General features: G+C 40.0%; 3 protein-coding genes across 3 annotated transcripts in view; 1 reads left to right on the top strand and 2 right to left on the bottom strand.

Moving 5' to 3' along the window:
- Positions 1-1,109: 1,109 nt before the first annotated feature.
- Positions 1,110-6,835, bottom strand: lrrc20 (leucine rich repeat containing 20). The gene is made up of 4 exons (XM_042315489.1): positions 6,749-6,835; positions 6,241-6,333; positions 3,906-4,055; positions 1,110-1,980 (listed from the first exon to the last, which is right to left on the bottom strand). The coding sequence occupies exons 1-4, from the start codon at positions 6,750-6,752 to the stop codon at positions 1,841-1,843; spliced, it is 387 nt and encodes a 128-aa protein (XP_042171423.1). The 5' UTR covers positions 6,753-6,835; the 3' UTR covers positions 1,110-1,840.
- A 1,199-nt stretch (positions 6,836-8,034) lies between these two features.
- ndr2 (nodal-related 2) lies at positions 8,035-12,315 on the bottom strand. The gene is made up of 3 exons (XM_042315482.1): positions 12,030-12,315; positions 9,429-10,369; positions 8,035-8,888 (listed from the first exon to the last, which is right to left on the bottom strand). Exons 1-3 carry the CDS (start codon positions 12,298-12,300, stop codon positions 8,736-8,738), a joined length of 1,365 nt encoding a protein of 454 aa, XP_042171416.1. The 5' UTR covers positions 12,301-12,315; the 3' UTR covers positions 8,035-8,735.
- A 1,632-nt stretch (positions 12,316-13,947) lies between these two features.
- pald1a (phosphatase domain containing paladin 1a) overlaps positions 13,948-17,980 on the top strand; it is a gene marked incomplete at its 3' end in the record, with an annotated part of 78,386 nt that continues 74,353 nt past the window's right edge. Inside the window, 1 exon segment of the mRNA XM_042315487.1 lies at positions 13,948-14,147.

The following is a 17,980-nucleotide window of genomic DNA, read 5'->3' as shown; positions in this document are numbered from 1 at the left end:
ACCAATTAAGACCATGCTTAAGTCTTATGTCCATGGCATGACCTTTCACCACCTGAGTAGGTCCCAAATGGCACCCTATTCCCTAAATAGTGCACTGCTTTTGACCAGAGACCCATGGTGCTTTAGGGCAATCTTACAGACTGCAAATGCAAATAAAATAAATATCATACACTTATTCATGCTCTGAAAACAGATAATAACCTGGTATTCATGCTCTGAAAACAGATAATAACCTGGTATTCATGCTCTGAAAACAGATAATAACCTGGTATTCATGCTCTGAAAACAGAACCTGGTATTCATGCTCTGAAAACAGATGACCTGGTAATCATGCCCTGAAAACAGATAATAACCTGGTATTCATGCTCTGAAAACAGATAATAACCTGATATTCATGCTCTAAAAACAGATAATAACCTGGTATTCATGCTCTGAAAACAGATAATAACCTGGTATTCATGCTCTGAAAACAGATAATAACCTGGTATTCATGCTCTGAAAACAGATAATAACCTGGTATTCATGCTCTGAAAACAGATAATAACCTGGTATTCATGCTCTGAAAACAGATAATAACCTGGTATTCATGCTCTGAAAACAGATAATAACCTGGTATTCATGCTCTGAAAACAGATAACCTGGTATTCATGCTCTGAAAACAGATAATAACCTGGTATTCATGCTCTGAAAACAGATAATAACCTGGTATTCATGCTCTGAAAACAGATAATAACCTGGTCTTCATGCTCTGAAAACAGATAATAACCTGGTCTTCATGCTCTGAAAACAGATAACCTGGTCTTCATGCTCTGAAAACAGATAACCTGGTATTCATGCTCTGAAAACAGATAACCTGGTATTCATGCTCTGAAAACAGATGACCTGGTAATCATGCACATAATTTGTTATGCAGTTATCTACCTATCTGGTGGGCTATCTGGTCTCAACTCCTTACCTTGAATTTGGCCTTGGTTCATCATCCCTCTTATGAATGTCTCCAACTTAAAAATAAATCAATTTACATTTCCACACAACGGGTCGTGTAACAATCAACCAAACTATATAGACTACATTTAGCAAGCAAATTAATCCAAGGAGCTGATCAAATACACATTTGGAATAAAAATATTTATTCTTTGTTTTCTAAATGAGTAAAGTCAGTCCATTCGCATGTGAAGCTACAAAGTGGGTGACGCCAGTGAACTCAGTCTGATTGATTTAGTTGTCCTCTACACAAGGAGGGACGGCATCTCTCCAATTAGGATTGATTTAGTTGTCCTCTACACAAGGAGGGACAGCATCTCTCCAATTAGGATTGATTTAGTTGTCCTCTACACAAGGAGGGACAGCATCTCTCCAATTAGGATTGATTTAGTTGCCCTCTACACAAGGAGGGACAGCATCTCTCCAATTAGGATGATAGGTTGAAGATACATTTTTTTTTAAAGACATAGCACTTAATTGCCATTCGTTTGATGATGAAAACAGCCCATTGTTAATAAGGACTATGTACTAGGTGTAGCTCTTGGTGCGCTCTGGAAAGGCTACCGCAAAAGTGTAAACAGCAACATCTAGTCATCTCTGAACTGAGCCCAACTCAAATGGACTTTCAGTAATGGCAGCAACTACAGAAGGCTCACATGTTCTGGTCTGGAGAGGCCTCAAGTTTGATAGGTCCATTACAGCAAACATGATGGGGGAAAAATGTAATGAAATACAGGCCAAACAATTGAATCTCTGAATCTCTAATTGTACTATTGAAAAAGTCTGAAGGCACAGCATGCAATCCTCATTGTCTCTAGGTGTGGATAAACTGTCCATCTTAGAAGAAGACAAGGTCTTAGTTGTCTGTTGTAGTTTGAATTTCAAAGGTTTGAGGAAATTGTTGAATGGCAGTTAACAAGTTGTTGTCCAAAGGATTTGACTTCAGGTTGATACACTTCAGAGCTGGCATGGCCTGCAACTTTTCCATGGGGACGTCTGTGGGAGAGATGAGGAGAAGACACTTTTTTTTAGACATTTGAGAAAGAGCCAATGAATGTTCACAAGAGACTAAAGGCGTCATTATGGCTGGTTCCTGATTCTCCCACTTCTCTGCACTTACTCACTTTCTCTCACGGATTAAACAACAGTATTAACTTCCTCCAGTCAATTCTAACACCAATCTAATGGTATTAACTTCCTCCAGTCAATTCTAACACCAATCTAATGGTATTAACTTCCTCTATCCAATTCTAACACCAATCTAATGGTATTAACTTCCTCTATCCAATTCTAACACCAATCTAATGGTATTAACTTCCTCTATCCAATTCTAACACCAATCTAATGGTATTAACTTCCTCTATCCAATTCTAACACCAATCTAATGGTATTAACTTCCTCCAGTCAATTCTAACACCAATCTAATGGTATTAACTTCCTCCAGTCAATTCTAACACCAATCTAATGGTATTAACTTCCTCCAGTCAATTCTAACACCAATCCAATGGTATTAACTTCCTCCAGTCAATTCTAACACCAATCCAATGGTATTAACTTCCTCCAGTCAATTCTAACACCAATCCAATGGTATTAACTTCCTCCAGCCAATTCTAACACCAATCTAATGGTATTAACTTCCTCCATTAACACCAATCCAATGGATTAACTTCCTCCAGAATTCTAACACCAATCTAATGGTATTAACTTCCTCCAGCAATTCTAACACCAATCTTATTAACTTCAGTGAGTCAATTCTAACACCAATCCAATGGTATTAACTTCTTTCCTCCAGTCAATTCTAACACCAATCCAATGGTATTAACTTCCTCCAGTCAATTCTAACAGACTGGATTAACTTCGTCAGTCTCAATTCTAACACCAAGCTAATGGTAAGACAGACAACTTGTTGTTGGCCAAGTTGATGCTGGTCAAATGTTCCAGCTCGCCAACTACATCTGGCAGTTTAGTGATTACATTGCCGTGCAAGTCCAGTTCTGAAAAGATATTGGAAAATACTGCTAAATCACCATAAGGTGCTGGCAAGTGAACAGAAACAGACTGGCCACAAGGCTAGTTTTGGCCAGGATGCTGGTCAAATGTTCCAGCTCGCCAACTACATCTGGCAGTTTAGTGATTACATTGCCGTGCAAGTCCAGTTCTGAAAAGATATTGGAAAATACTGCTAGATCACCAGAAGGTGCTGGCAAGTTAACAGAAACAGACTGGCCACAAGGCTAGTTTTAGGCTGCTATGCTGGCCCCAGGCTAGTTTTTCGGCTGCTATGCTGGCCCCAGGCTACTGTTCGGCTGCTATGCTGGCCCCAGGCTACTGTTCGGCTGCTATGCTGGCCCCAGGCTACTGTTCGGCTGCTATGCTGGCCCCAGGCTACTGTTCGGCTGCTATGCTGGCCCCAGGCTACTGTTCGGCTGCTATGCTGGCCCCAGGCTACTGTTCGGCTGCTATGCTGGCCCCAGGCTACTGTTCGGCTGCTATGCTGGCCCCAGGCTACTGTTCTGGCTGCTATGCTGGCCCCAGGCTACTGTTCGGCTGCTATGCTGGCCCCAGGCTACTGTTCGGCTGCTATGCTGGCCCCAGGCTACTGTTCGGCTGCTATGCTGGCCCCAGGCTACTGTTCGGCTGCTATGCTGGCCCCAGGCTACTGTTCGGCTGCTATGCTGGCCCCAGGCTACTGTTCGGCTGCTATGCTGGCCCCAGGGTACTGTTCGGCTGCTATGCTGGCCCCAGGGTACTGTTAGGCTGCTATACTGGCCCCAGGCTACTGTTAGGCTGCTATACAAAGATGTATGCTACCTTAAAGATAAAGGCTTTAAAGCTATCAATCTGATAACTTGTGAGTGTTATATAAAAGGCCCCTCCACTAAAACATGTTAAGTTAGGGGGGAGTACGCATGCATAGCTACCTCTCAATTGAGTGAAGGTTTTGAAAAATTTGCTAGTAACTCCCTTCATCTCATTGTCAGCCAACGTGACGATGTGTATCTTCTCTGCAACGCTGTTGAGGACCCTGAATACACCATCTGGGAAACTGATCAGTTTGCAGTTTGACAGATCTAAAGAAATAAAGGATAACAATTAGGAATGGCCATGGTTACATATCAAATGGCACCCTATTCCCTATTTAGTGCACTACTTTTGACCAGGGCCCATAGGGCTCTGTTCAAAAGTAGTGCACTACATAGGGAATAGGGTGGTATTTGGGATGCATAAATGAGAAAGCATGGCTTAGAGCTGAAGAAGATTAGGGTTATATTGAAGAGGTTATTTCAAAATAAACTTTAGTCTGTCACGATAGTCACAGTGAGGAGACCAAAGCGCGGCGTGATGTGAATACCTCTTTTAATGTAAGACGAAAGACCACGAAAACAAACTTACAAAAAGAATCTGACCGCTATCAACACTGCTCGCTATCAACACTGCTCGCTATCAACACTGCTCGCTATCAACACTGCTCGCTATCAACACTGCTCGCTATCAACACTGCTCGCTATCAACACTGCTCGCTATCAACACTGCTCGCTATCAACACGCAACATCACATAGACGATAACCCACAAAATAACCCAAGGAATATGGCTGCCTAAATATGGTTCCCAATCAGAGACAACGATAAACAGCTGCCTCTAATTGAGAACCAATCTAGGCAACCATAGACATATAAAACCCTAGAACGTAAACAACCCCATAAACCTACAAAACCCCTAGACAGCACAAAAACCCTAGATGAGACAAAAACACACATACTACCCTCGTCACACCCTGACCTAACCAAAATATATAAAGAAAACAAAGAATACTCAGGTCAGGTTCATACCTTGCTCAAATCTAACGTCACTGCAACCCTCTGGTTCTTATGTCAAATATGCAATTAAGTTCACAAGAACTAGTCAGGCTGAGAGGACAACATAATGTATCGCTAGCCACTTTAAACAATGCTACCTTATATAATGTTACTTACCCTACATTGTTCATCTCATATGCATACGTTGATACTGTACTCTATATCATCGACTGCATCCTTATGTAATACATGTATCACTAGCCACTTTAACTATGCCACTTGGTTTACATACTTATCTCATATGTATATACTGTACTCGATATCATCTACTGTATCTTGCCTATGCTGCTCTGTACCATCACTCATTCATATATCCTTATGTACATATTCTTTATCCCCTTACACTGTGTATGACAGTAGTTTTTTTTGGAATTGTTAGTTAGATTACTTGCTCGTTATTACTGCATTGTCGGAACTAGAAGCACAAGCATTTCGCTACACTCGCATTAACATCTGCTAACCATGTGTATGTGACAAATAAAATTTGATTTGATTTGATTTGATTTGATGTCATCCTGGAAGGAGAGAGCTTTAGGTAACACATTACTGTCATCTGCTGGCTGAAAGTAGTAAGACTCAACAACCTGGATATACTTATAGATCATGGATCATGAACTACATTCAACTGCAGGCTGATTTCTCCTGGAGTGGGTGGTCGGGGCGGGCCGGAACAGGATTACAAATCATTTGTAGACTGCAAATTGACCGCAAGAAGCCTAAACAGATATAATGTTTGACTAAAACATCATCCTTTCAAACCTTGTTTACATTTGTTTACGATCACGTATCTTTCTACTATGCGTTGGAATAATTGGGAACAGATTTCTTCTATTAAAATCACTTGGAGCTGATTTACTGGTGTCTTTACAGTCTTTTATGACCGACAATGAAAATTAAGACAAAAAATAATAATATACAGTACCAGTCAAAAGTTTGGACACACCTACTCCTTCAAGGGTTTTTCTTTATTTTTTTACTATTTTCTACATCGTAGGATAATAGTGAAGACATCAAAACTATGAAATAACACATATGGAATCATGTAGTAACCTAAAAAAGTGTTAAACAAGCATTCCTCATGAAGCTGGTTGAGAGAACGCCAAGAGTGTGCAAAGCTGTCATCAAGGCAAAGGGTGGCTACTTCGAAAAGACTAACATCTCAAATATATTTGAATTTGTTTAACACTTCTGTGGTTACTACATGATTCCATATGTGTTATTTCATAGTTTTGATGTCTTCAATATTATTCTATAATGTAGAAAATAGTAAAAAAAATAAAGAAAAACCCTTGAAGGAGTAGGTGTATTTTTTTAACTAGCCTCTGCCATTATACTAGGTCTACATTGTAGAATAATAACAAAGACATCAATTCAATGAAAGGATTGAATGAACTTACCCAGAGTATCTTTCTCTTCCTCCACGGTTGCATTGACCCTCCGGGCAACATTGGCCACAGCCTCTGCCATTATACTGGGTCTACGAATCTCACCTGGGGTAGAGATGGGGAGAGGTCGGTGTAATCCTTCAGATATACATTTTAACCAGACATTTTCAAGGGAATTTTCTTTGCATTATTACAATAGTATTAATTCATCAGGTTAATTATCATGGTTGTTGTGTTTTCATGCAATTTGGTAATTAGCTATTTTTAACATGTTACCAGGTCATGCATACAAGATTGCTAGTTGCAATTTTGTGTCAATTAGAATGTTACAATGCATCTTGTTCAATGTCAGCCATTGCTGCAACATTGTCCTCTTCACAAAGTTCACACAAAATCACATGAATAACTTGATCACCTGTCCCACGTCAAGTTATAGGCGAGCTTACAACAGTTAGTTAGCTATTAAAGCGAGCTTAATTCGTAGTAATAGCTCAATTGCTAGCTTTCTAATGTAGCCTACTCATAATTCCACAAACGACGTCCGGGTGGAGATCTGTATAATAGATTGTACAATAGAATCAGCATGTACTGTATGACGGGAGGTGGATCAACCTACCCTTAAACTTTATCTGTGGTTGACAGCTGAAAATGTTAGCAAGTCAGTTCAAGGCTCCGTCCAATCAAATCCATTCATTTTCAAACAACCACCGTCAAATTTGGCGAGAGACTATTTTTAACCAAAGAGGATACACTGGGCTAAAGTCGATCGATGCACTTTTCAGATGACCTGTTCTGACATTATTGTTAAAATCAGTCCAATACTTCAAAATTGTTTGTTTTTGTGCGCAATTTGAGTTTAAAGACACTATTTTAGCCTCTTGTTGCCATCAATAGTTATATTGCTTCTACAGTACAAGCTACCGTATTGACGAGAGTCATAGGCGCACAAGGAAGTTTCAGAGAGAGAACTGCGAAGGACTACAGATTTAAATTCTGCCCATGTTTTACGCAGGATTGATCTGTATAAATATCTGTCTTTAACGGGTGTTAGGTTGTATCAAGTTGTGTCATCACAATGTAGTGTCTCAGCACTAATAGCACATATACGACTAGATCAACTGAGAGTAGAGTTATAACAGTATAAAAATGGAAGTTCAGAGTTTGACCTACCTTAGGATCCTGGTTAGGACTTAGCCCGCTGTGTAATGACAGAGTTGTTCTGCCACAGCTACTATTCTGGAAAAACCCTGATTGGTCAACTATTTTTTGCTTTGTCAATGGACGTGAAGACAATGGGCACGTATTGAAACGTACTCTATTCATTCAACATTAAATCAATCATGGTGAATAGGATGCCAGGTGAATGAGGCCAGAAGATGCCGTTAGTGAATGTACTTTTTTTCCCAATTGTCCTTGTTGCACGTTCTCACCAGTTACACATGAGTTATTACCTTGTACTTAATATCTGATATAGTTCTTGAGAAGTAGGCTATTTATAGTGAGGAACATGTATTTATATTCCTGAACTTTTGGGACATTTATTTTTGTGTATTTTTTGGTGATTTCGAGAGAAAAAAAAAATAGAGATTTTGATCATTCTAAAAACTGAAATTCCATCCACCTATATTGTTTATTTTGTGTCAGGAATTCGTTTTGTTGTTGTTGGTGCCCCACTTGTCAGTCTAATAATAGTGTGGTCGTTTCAGGTAAATATGTCAACAATCCAGCATGGTGCATTGCCCAACTCAGAGAACTCCAGAACCCATAGAATTAGAATGAATGAATATTCACAACAGGTCATTCTAGTGAATGTACATATCGTGTTTTTTTATAGACAAGAGTCATAAGCATATGTTATGTTACTAATGAATGAATAACATGACAAATACTAAAAAATACATACACATTAATCAGCTGACAAAATATTTTTACAATATGAAAACATATTTATGACAAAATCCTCCTAAAACAGAGAGAGCAATAAATTAACATAAATACCCCAGCTTTATTTTATTATTATTTACAATAAATATAATGTCAATGTTCCGTTACACCCAGTAGGTGTATACTATAGTATAAACAGTGCTTAAATGGTGAACAACACCATTTCCTATGACTTATAATGAAGTGGCATGTCCTCTTAGTGATTCCTAAAAGCAGTAAGATAAAATCAGTCACGTTCTGAGAGAAAATCCATACGGTATATATCCAGGCTTTCTAAACATACAGGACATCTACCATACTGCTTGAAGAGTGCACAGTCACAATAATCAAAAGAACTCACACCAAGTGTTTTCTTATTGTTTTCAATCATCTGATACAGACTCTCGGATAATAGTTCTGTCAGTGAAATTCCACTCTAAAGTTTCCGGAACTCTCTGTTGCGTGCGTCCGGAGGAGACGAGTGGTAGCCTCGTCTCCATCTCAAGCGGTTGTGAGAAGACGGCCCCGGGGCTTTGCTCCGGCCATGTCTTTACTGAAGGTCGGGTTCAAGCCTGTGACAGAGGCTACAGGCAGCCACATTCATCCACAACCATATCCTCGTGATGGCGAAGCAGCATTTCTCCATTCTCATAATACAGCATGCTTAGAGGACTCATCTTGGTGGGGGCGCAGCACGCCGAGGGAACCCGCTCAGGGTGGTAGTGTTTTAGGAGACTCTAGAGGGGAAAAAAAGCATCAAGAAGCAATCTGCAAGTAAAGAAAGGCCAAACAACTTCAAATAGGCATGAAGCATTGCTATAGTATCTAATTTTCCTCTTACTTAACCAGGCAAGTCAGTTAAGAACAAATTCTTGTTTTCAATGAAGGCCTAGGAACAGTGTTTAGGGGCAGAACAACAGATTTGTACCTTGTCAGCTCAGGGGTTTGAACTCACAACCTTCCGGTTACTAGTCCAATGCTCTAACCACTAAGCCACCCCACCACCCCAATGAGCTTTGTAAGATACATATGAAAACAGTAAAGATACATTTGAAAACCAAAAATAAAAATAATAATAATAATAAAAATAATAATAATAATAACAATAATAATAATAATAAAAATAAAAATAAATAATAATAATAATAAAAATAATAATAAAAATAATAATAATAATAATAAAAATAATAATAATAATACTAATAATAATAATAAAAAAAACAAATATATTCTATGACACATTTTGGAAAATCCCATAGAAACACATTGAAACGTACCTGCATGTAAGCATGATTTGTTGGGTTCAAGTCTTCTCCCAAAGGACTTGGACAGATCCCCTCACATCGATAGGCATTATACTTCTTCGGGAAGACGATCCAGGACCCCCAGCCTATCTGATTGAAGTCTACATGCATTTCAACTCTTCGACAGAGAGACGGGTCAATCTCAATGTTTCCGCTCGACACCTCTGGACCCCTCATGTCTGGTGGATCCCTCTGGCCTGAGTGGCCCCTTTTTTTCCTGTGTTTCTTCGGCCTGCGGATCTTCTTGGACTCGGTGGTGGACAGGAACTTGGACTGTTCGGCTGTGTGGAGGAGACTGGCTTTGGACTGGAAGCCCTCCTCTGACCCTGTATGAGAGAATACAACCAGTAAGGCTCTGTCGCTCACACACTGATTCTGCCGTGTTTTAGACACAGTTAACTGGACAGGATTCTGCCGTGTTTTAGACCCAGCCAACTGGACAGGGTTCTGCTGTGTTGTAGACCCAGCCAACTGGACAGGGTTCTGCTGTGTTGTAGACCCAGCCAACTGGACAGGGTTCTGCTGTGTTGTAGACCCAGCCAACTGGACAGGGTTGGGGAAGTACACATCTCTCTTTGTCTTGTTTGGTGATCTCCTCTTCATTGAGCTCCTGGAAATGTGTTCCTGGCCGAGCCAGTTCAACAGCGGATCAGTAAGGTTGTACACCTTCCAGTGCTGAGAGGAGTTAATCACAGAGGAGACGGAGAAATATCCCACCAGCTGGTGTTCCTGGCAGATCCCCTGTGTCTGCCTGCACGGGTAGTCGTGGTGATGGTAGATCTCCATGGTAATGTTGGAAGCCCTCGTCGCCCGGGGAAACCTGAACCTGAGCTCCGCTGCTTGGATCCGTTCGTCGGCCAATAAGGTGGTCAGGTCAAAGGTTGCAGTCCAGCGTCGGGGTCTGTGAAATAAACCTATTGGAAAGAAGAAAAAAACCCACCAAAAAAAAAAAACGATTTTTCAACATTTGTACTGACTAGTACTTCTTTGAACATTATCATCGGGTCTGGTCTCATGTCAACTAAGTACTTCACATATTAGACAAACATACATCCAAGTTATCCACCTGGGCCACCATACAATGTTAAGTACTTTAAGATTAGGCCTATATAGAAATACAATCAAATATTTGTTTTTATGTCACCCATCTTCTTCAAACCCTTTAAATGGTCTACTACGGGTCAAATAGATTACAAATAATTAATGTTAATTGTTTTTACTTGTAAAAAGAGCTGTTAAGCAACCATAGAGCTAATGTGCTAACTGTTAATTTAGGAGGAATACACATGTTCTATTCCATCCTGGACAGCAAATTCAGGCTGAATATTTAGCATATTGTTCCTGTTTTACATCTAAGTAGTCTGAATGAGTCATGCTTGTATTCTAAAAACAATATTGTTTTAATATTTTTTTTTTAAAGAAATACAATTTTAGATCTAGGCAAAGCATGTTTGCAAATAGAAATTCCAACCATGTTTTTCAATGTAACTAGGCAACTAGCTTGTGGATGAATCTACCATCGGCTGGGGTCAACATCAACATGTGTGAATTAGGACATGAATTGTGATGCAAAGAAGAACAAGACATTGGAGGTGTGGTACATAATTCATCAAGAAGATTAAAGACTATTGTACTATTGTCCAAATGTAATGTATTGTTGCTATTCATCGTCTATTTGTTGATTATAGGTACTGTACCAAAACATCTACATTCCTCTATGGGTCTGTTTTGCTCTGGGGAAATAAAACTATGAAGATTAAGGATAACACAACGACAACGACAGGAGGACGAGGCTAGGACTAATCCACTCAAAGTAAACACCGGATCGAAACCAATCATTTAACACGTCCTTAGCTCGGCTTCCGCATATCCTCCATTCAAACAAATAGGTAACAACTATGACACCTAGCAGTGATGTTAAATTAGATTTAGTGGTGTCGCGAACGGTCCGTGGAACATATATAGGCTAGATGTAGTTAAAATCCCGCTCTGGCCAGAGATGTAGTTCTAGGTCATCACTCTAATCTAATCAAGTGAAGAGTGAAAAGAACTGAGGGGACTTGTTGATTTGAGTTAACAACAGATTTGAATAGGCATGTCTGGCAACATTTCTAATCAACATCTCCCATTTAAAGAAAAAAAGAGGTTTGCTTTGAGAATTAGGCTGAAAACCTGCCTTTTCACACGCGGATCCATGTACGGTTATTCAGGCCGACAAAATGAATGTGGATTGGAGCGCTTTGAGATCGTCTGGCGAAGAGATTTGACAGCCACTGTGGTGCGCAAACAAAGCAAGAAAATGATCTCTTAACTTTTTTGAAGAATAAAAATAATGCAAACAAAAAATAGCGCAAAACAACATTTAATTTACTAGGCTTAGAGGAGGCTAGGCAATAGGCCATAAACTATTATAAAATGCCCTAAACAGGATATGTATTATTATTTTCTCCTGTGTTAAACTAAATTCGGGCAGTATAGGCTAAATGTCAAGAATGTAGCCTATATGCCCTACTAAACGAATGAATAAATAGGCCTATAGGCTAATATACTTTAAAAATATATATATAATCTTACTTTTTGCCATCACACTCTTGACTGTGTCTGCTTGTTTTGCGATGGCCTTCTCCATTACGTCTATAGGCCGAGTGAGATTTGACTTGTAATTCCGGTAAAGGTGCATCATATACTTCGGTGCCAGGTGATGGAATCCAGGTGGACGGTGGTCTGTAGCAAAGCGTCGTGATTTTCCGTGATAAACTCCATCTCTAGATCTGTGAATTCCTTGAGTCAGGAGTATGAGCAGAGAGGCATGTAGCGCTACACCTAGAACGCCTAATGAACGCATGCTGATCAAATTGGATGACAGATTCCTCTGCGGGTTGAGATAAGCTTGGCTTTTATACCCCTCCCGCACCACGCATATTTAACAAGTAGCCGCGAACATTAAAGGAAATTGACATGCGTCTTCAAGGCTTGTGGCAAGGCAGGTCATCATCCATTGACTTGTTAATGAGATGCCCAAGCCAATGACTGGATGAAGTGTGTTTAGAACGACCAGTGAGCGAAGGTTCCCTATAGCACTTTTCTCATCAATAGATCTTTCAAACGTCACTTTGTTTGTTAGCCTTCATCTACGTTCACTTTCCGTATGAAATAGATTCATTCCAATCGATCAGTTAGGCTACAGATTAGGGTTAATGGTTTTAGTTTGATAAACCTATACATTCTGCTTTCTGTAACGAAGAGCAAGCTGGTTATGACAATAGATTACTATTCATTCTATGGACATAAGTCTATATAATCTTTCTTACATATGTTTCTAAAATCGGGGCCGTATCCACAAAGCATATCAGAGGTATGAGTTCTGATATAGAATCGGCCCGTATCCACAAAGCATATCAGAGTTATGAGTTCTGATATAGAATCGGGGCCCGTATCCACAAAGCATATCAGAGGTATGAGTTCTGATATAGAATCGGCCCGTATCCACAAAGCATATCAGAGTTCTGAGTTCTGATATAGAATCGGGGCCCGTATCCACAAAGCATATCAGATATCAGGTATGAGTTCTGATATAGAATCGGGGCCCGTATCCACAAAGCATATCAGAGGTATGAGTTCTGATATAGAATCGGGGCCCGTATCCACAAAGCATATCAGAGGTATGAGTTCTGATATAGAATCGGGGCCCGTATCCACAAAGCATATCAGAGTTATGAGTTCTGATATAGAATCGGCCCGTATTCACAAAGCATATCAGAGGTATGAGTTCTGATATAGAATCGGGGCCCGTATCCACAAAGTATCCACAAAAAGCATATCAGAGTTATGAGTTCTGATATAGAATCGGCCCATATCCACAAAGCATATCAGAGGTATGAGTTCTGATATAGAATCGGCCCGTATCCACAAAGCATATCAGAGTTCTGAGTTCTGATATAGAATCGGCCCGTATTCACAAAGCATATCAGAGGTATGAGTTCTGATATAGAATCGGCCCGTATCCACAAAGCATATCAGAGTTATGAGTTCTGATATAGAATCGGCCCGTATCCACAAAGCATATCAGAGGTATGAGTTCTGATATAGAATCGGCCCGTATCCACAAAGCATATCAGAGGTATGAGTTCTGATATAGAATCGGGGCACGTATCCACAAAGCATATCAGAGGTATGAGTTCTGATCTAGAATCTGTCTATATAATCTTATTCATTATGATTTAAAAGGAAAAACAGGTCATTCCTCTTTCTCTTCAGTTTAGGCATGTAGACTTTTAATAGGCTCGAGGGACAATGTTATTGTAATATCATTAATAGCATGATATTAATAAGCCTGTGTGGGCAAATACAATTCCATGTTTTCAGAGATGTGCTGTCTGTTTGTGTTTTATTATAGACTATTATGCATATTGCGCTCTGCGTCTCGGCGTGAAAAGAACAGTGGATTGAACGCTCAACGGACAAAAACATTCCTCTTAGTGCGCATGCCCAGCCCCTGCTTTTATTCAGATAGTGGAAATCCTTTCCTCCGAAAATCTGCGAGAAAGGACCGTATAGGTAGACAAATACGTGGAAGAAACTATCCCTGAAATAAAACACAAACCGCTGCTTTACATCACTTTTCCTACGTTTATTGAAACATCCGACTAATGAGTGATTTTTGGAGCATACACGGTTCTTCCGAGTGAAATGGTGAGTACATTTTACCGTCCTGTCTCATTTCCCGTGTCCACGCGCACATTGGTAGGCTAAACTGTAAAACATCGGTATTCCGAGTTTGTGTTTATGTGGATATGTTAGCCAAATGTGAAGTGTGTGTGCTGATGTCGGTACGCGCGGCCAGTGCATGACCACGTTGCAACATTGCATCAAACAACATCAAATGTGGTATAAAGTTGAAGTTTGTGGCATGTGGTTGGCTTGGCCGCCCTCCACGCCTCCTCCTGTCTCCATCGATAGGCTATTGTATGTGGACCCAGTCATGTTTGAAGTAGCACTGAAATTGTTTAAATTGTTCCAGTAAACTTGTTTGAAGTGCCAATCTATCATTCATTGCCCATTGCGGCTGGGGGGTGGAATTCATGTGATACAGATGGGGACGATGTTCATTGGCTAATAGGTGTGTAATATTCAAATGATAACTCTTCGGTCGACTAAATGATTATTGGCGCTTTTACACTTTCAGTAGACCTGTTCAGGTGTTTAACACCTCTTAGGTCCGTTACTGTGCTACAAATACAACAGTTCAGTATTTTGCGATTAGTTAGTTAGACTAAGTTTATGTAAATAGAGCAGGTGATTTGGACGGCAATTTAAATGTCCTTTTCGTTTGATGTCCTTTTTAAACCCCCCCCATTTAAACCTAATGGAGTGATTTGCCAAGCTCTCGAATTAGGCAGGTCAAATAAAGCAAGATCTTGTTTAATGTCCGTTACTCTGCATTGACACAGAAACTAGGCGCTACATTTTTTAAATCTCGTCAAACTCAAGATAAAAAGTGATTATGAAGCTCAATCAAGCCATTACAACATATCGATACTGTTTTTGATACCGCGCTGCTCCTCCCCTTCCTTTAATCAATAAATAAAGGAGCCACATAGAGAGAAATAGAAATGGCGTCTTTCTGTAGGCACTAACTCCGCCATGGTTCTTTGGACAAAGCCTATGGGGGAAATTAATGGCGTTTTTGGCCGAAAATAAGGTCTGTGGTAAAAACACAGGCTTAGGGGATCTCATACTTTTATTTAAAATGAGATCATCTTCATCAGCTAACGTCACTTTTAGTGAATTTTGAAAAATGTGTCATTTAAAAAATAATTAAAATGTCATGTTTAACTGACTGATTATCTCATAGAACAAAACGTATTCAATCTCCTAAACCTTTGTTAACCTCAGAACTTAATTTCAGCGTTTTATTCCAAAAACCTTTTTCTTTCCCCATAACATGTTGGACTTGACCAACTCCTATAAGGGCTCTTGTTGGTTAATCAAGAGACGATTCCCCAGGCTTCCTCCCTGACGGAGCCCTATTCCCAATACACCGAGTGTACAGAACATTAGGAACACCTACGCTTTCCATGACAGAGACTGACCAGGTGAATCCAGGTGAAAGCTATGATCCCTTATTGATGTCACCTGTTATATCCACTTCAAACAGCGTAGAGGAAGGGGGAGGAGACAGGTTAAAGAATGATTTTTAAGCCTGGAGAATATTGTGTGTGTGTGACATTCAGAGGATGAATGGGCAAGATTAAAAGAAATGTAAGTGCCTTTGAACGGAGTATGGTAGTAGGTGCCAGGCACACCGGTTCGAGTGTGCCAAGAACTGCAACGCTGCTAGGTTTTTCACGCTCAACAGTTTCCTGTGTGTATCAAGAATGGTTTACCACCCAAAGGACATCCAGCCAACTTCACACAACTGTGGGAAGCATTGGAGTCAACGTTGGCCAGCATCCCTGTGGATGCCCCAACGAATTGTTGTTCTGAAGGGAAAAGGGGTGCGACTCAAAATTAGGAAGGTGTTCCTAATGTTTTGTAAACTCTGTGTGTGTGTGTGTGTGTGTGTGTGTGTGTGTGTGTGTGTATATAGTGCACTGTGCACTACTTTTGATCAGAGCCCTGGTCAAAAGTAGCGCACTATAATGGGACTAGGGTGCCATTTGAACCTAGTGTTCGTCTGAGTACTGGTACACGAACAGGCATTTGATGTACTTAAGGGTCCTCTAATCTCCATTGATTTTTTTAAAAAGCACATAATGTATTCCCTGTCATCAATCACATTTAATTGTAGATGATTTGTTGTGGCACCTTGTTGAAGATTTCATTATTAAGTGGAAGTAGGTGACTCATCGCTGGTGCTTCAAATGTGCTTTTTCCATTTAAGAATAATGGAGGTCACTATGTTCTTTGGGACCTTCAATGCTGCAGAGATGTTTTGGTACCCTTCCCCCAGATCTGTGCCTCAATCATGTCTCGGTGCTCTGCGGACAATTCCTTCAACCTCATGGCTTGGTTTTTGACGGACATGCAACTTTCGTACCTTTTTATATATACAGGTGTGTGCCTTTCCAAATCATGTCCAATCAATTGAATTTACCACAGGTAGACTCCAATTAAGTTGTAGAAATCAATGGAAACAGAATGCACCCAAGCTCAATTTTGAGTCTCATAGCAAAGGGTCTGAATATTTATTTAAGTAAGGTATTTCTGTTTTTTCTGTTTTATAAATTTGCAAAAATGTCTAAACCTGTTTTTGCTTTGTCATTATGGGGTATTGTGTGTAGGTAGATACATTGTTTACATTTTTTTTACAGCATTATTCTAAAATTGATAAAATGTCACAGTGTAGAAAAAGTCAAGGGGTCTGAATACTTTCCAAATGCACTGTATATAGATAGACAGGTTGTGTCTGTGTTTGAATGAAGTAAACTACATATTCACAGCTTGTCTGATGCTTTAAGCACACTGTTTGATTAAATAATAGACACACAAATGACTGAAGAGCCCGATGGTCACACTGTGTTAAATGACAGCGAGTGCCTGTGACTGGCGCATGTTGTCTCACTCTCCTCCCTACTTGCAGAGAAAAGGCACCACAGCACAGCAAATGACTGAAAAGTTATCTTACCAAAATCCCTCATTTGTTTCAGGCAAAAACATTCCCTCAACCTTTGATCTCTTTATGTGAAACGTGTAGGCATTGCTTGCATGTGACCAATAGGACTTGACCTATAGCCCATCATAATCACATTAATACATTTGATTATAACAAACTCCCAACACAGTATCACATGATAGCAAAATGGATGCGGAGGATGTTATATAAAACCTTGAAGCGGGTGACTGTTTAGTGACTGTTTAGTGACTGCTCAGGAGGGAAAGGGGAAGTCAGATCTGTTGAAGACATTTGACTTATATAAAACCTTGAAGCGGGTGACTGTTTAGTGACTGTTTAGTGACTGTTTAGTGGCTGTTTAGTGACTGTTTAGTGACTGCCCAGGAGGGAAAGGGGAAGTCAGATCTGTTGAAGACATTTGACTTATATAAAACCTTGAAGCGGGTGACTGTTTAGTGACTGTTTAGGAGGGAAAGGGGAAGTCAGATCTGTTGAAGACATTTGACTATAAAACCAGGAGGGGTGAAAGGGGAAGTCAGATCTGTTTAGAAGACATTTGACTTATATAAAACCTTTAGAAGGAGGGTGACTGTTTAGACATTTGACTGTTTAGTGACTGTTTAGTGACTGCTCAGGAGGGAAAGGGGAAGTCAGATCTGTTGAAGACATTTGACTTATATAAAGCCTTTATTACAGCAGACTGAAAACAGTTGCATGCATTTGTGTTTTGTGGTTTAATTCATTGTTTAGGCTAATTATTCAAAGCTCCCTGTTTGTTATTTAATTCCCCCCCCCCCAAAAAGAATGCTTGATTGTTGAATGGCATGAACAAATGAATGATTGGTACAGTAGCCTATATATTAAAATATATGCCTAAGTAAGTTACGGTATTCAGCCTAAACAGGACACG

The sequence above is a fragment of the Oncorhynchus tshawytscha genome, unplaced genomic scaffold (assembly GCF_018296145.1).
Source record: "Oncorhynchus tshawytscha isolate Ot180627B unplaced genomic scaffold, Otsh_v2.0 Un_contig_1110_pilon_pilon, whole genome shotgun sequence".
Classification (NCBI taxonomy): Eukaryota; Metazoa; Chordata; class Actinopteri; order Salmoniformes; family Salmonidae; genus Oncorhynchus; species Oncorhynchus tshawytscha.
The sequence above is the reverse complement of the archived record's forward strand: the minus strand, read 5'-3'. Positions and strand labels throughout refer to the sequence as shown.

Excerpts from the sequence above, each read along its gene's own strand:
- lrrc20 (XM_042315489.1), bottom strand. Across the intron at positions 4,056-6,240 it reads GGAAGAGAAAGATACTCTGG|ATCTGTCAAACTGCAAACTG; the intron begins GTAAGTTCATTC and ends TTATTTCTTTAG. Across the intron at positions 1,981-3,905 it reads AACCTTCACTCAATTGAGAG|ACGTCCCCATGGAAAAGTTG; the intron begins GTAGCTATGCAT and ends TCTCTCCCACAG.
- ndr2 (XM_042315482.1), bottom strand. The coding sequence starts at position 12,300 with ATGCGTTCATTAGGCGTTCTAGGTGTAGCGCTACATGCCTCTCTGCTC. Across the intron at positions 10,370-12,029 it reads CAAGAGTGTGATGGCAAAAA|GTTTATTTCACAGACCCCGA; the intron begins GTAAGATTATAT and ends TCTTTCCAATAG. Across the intron at positions 8,889-9,428 it reads CAAATCATGCTTACATGCAG|AGTCTCCTAAAACACTACCA; the intron begins GTACGTTTCAAT and ends TTTCCCCTCTAG.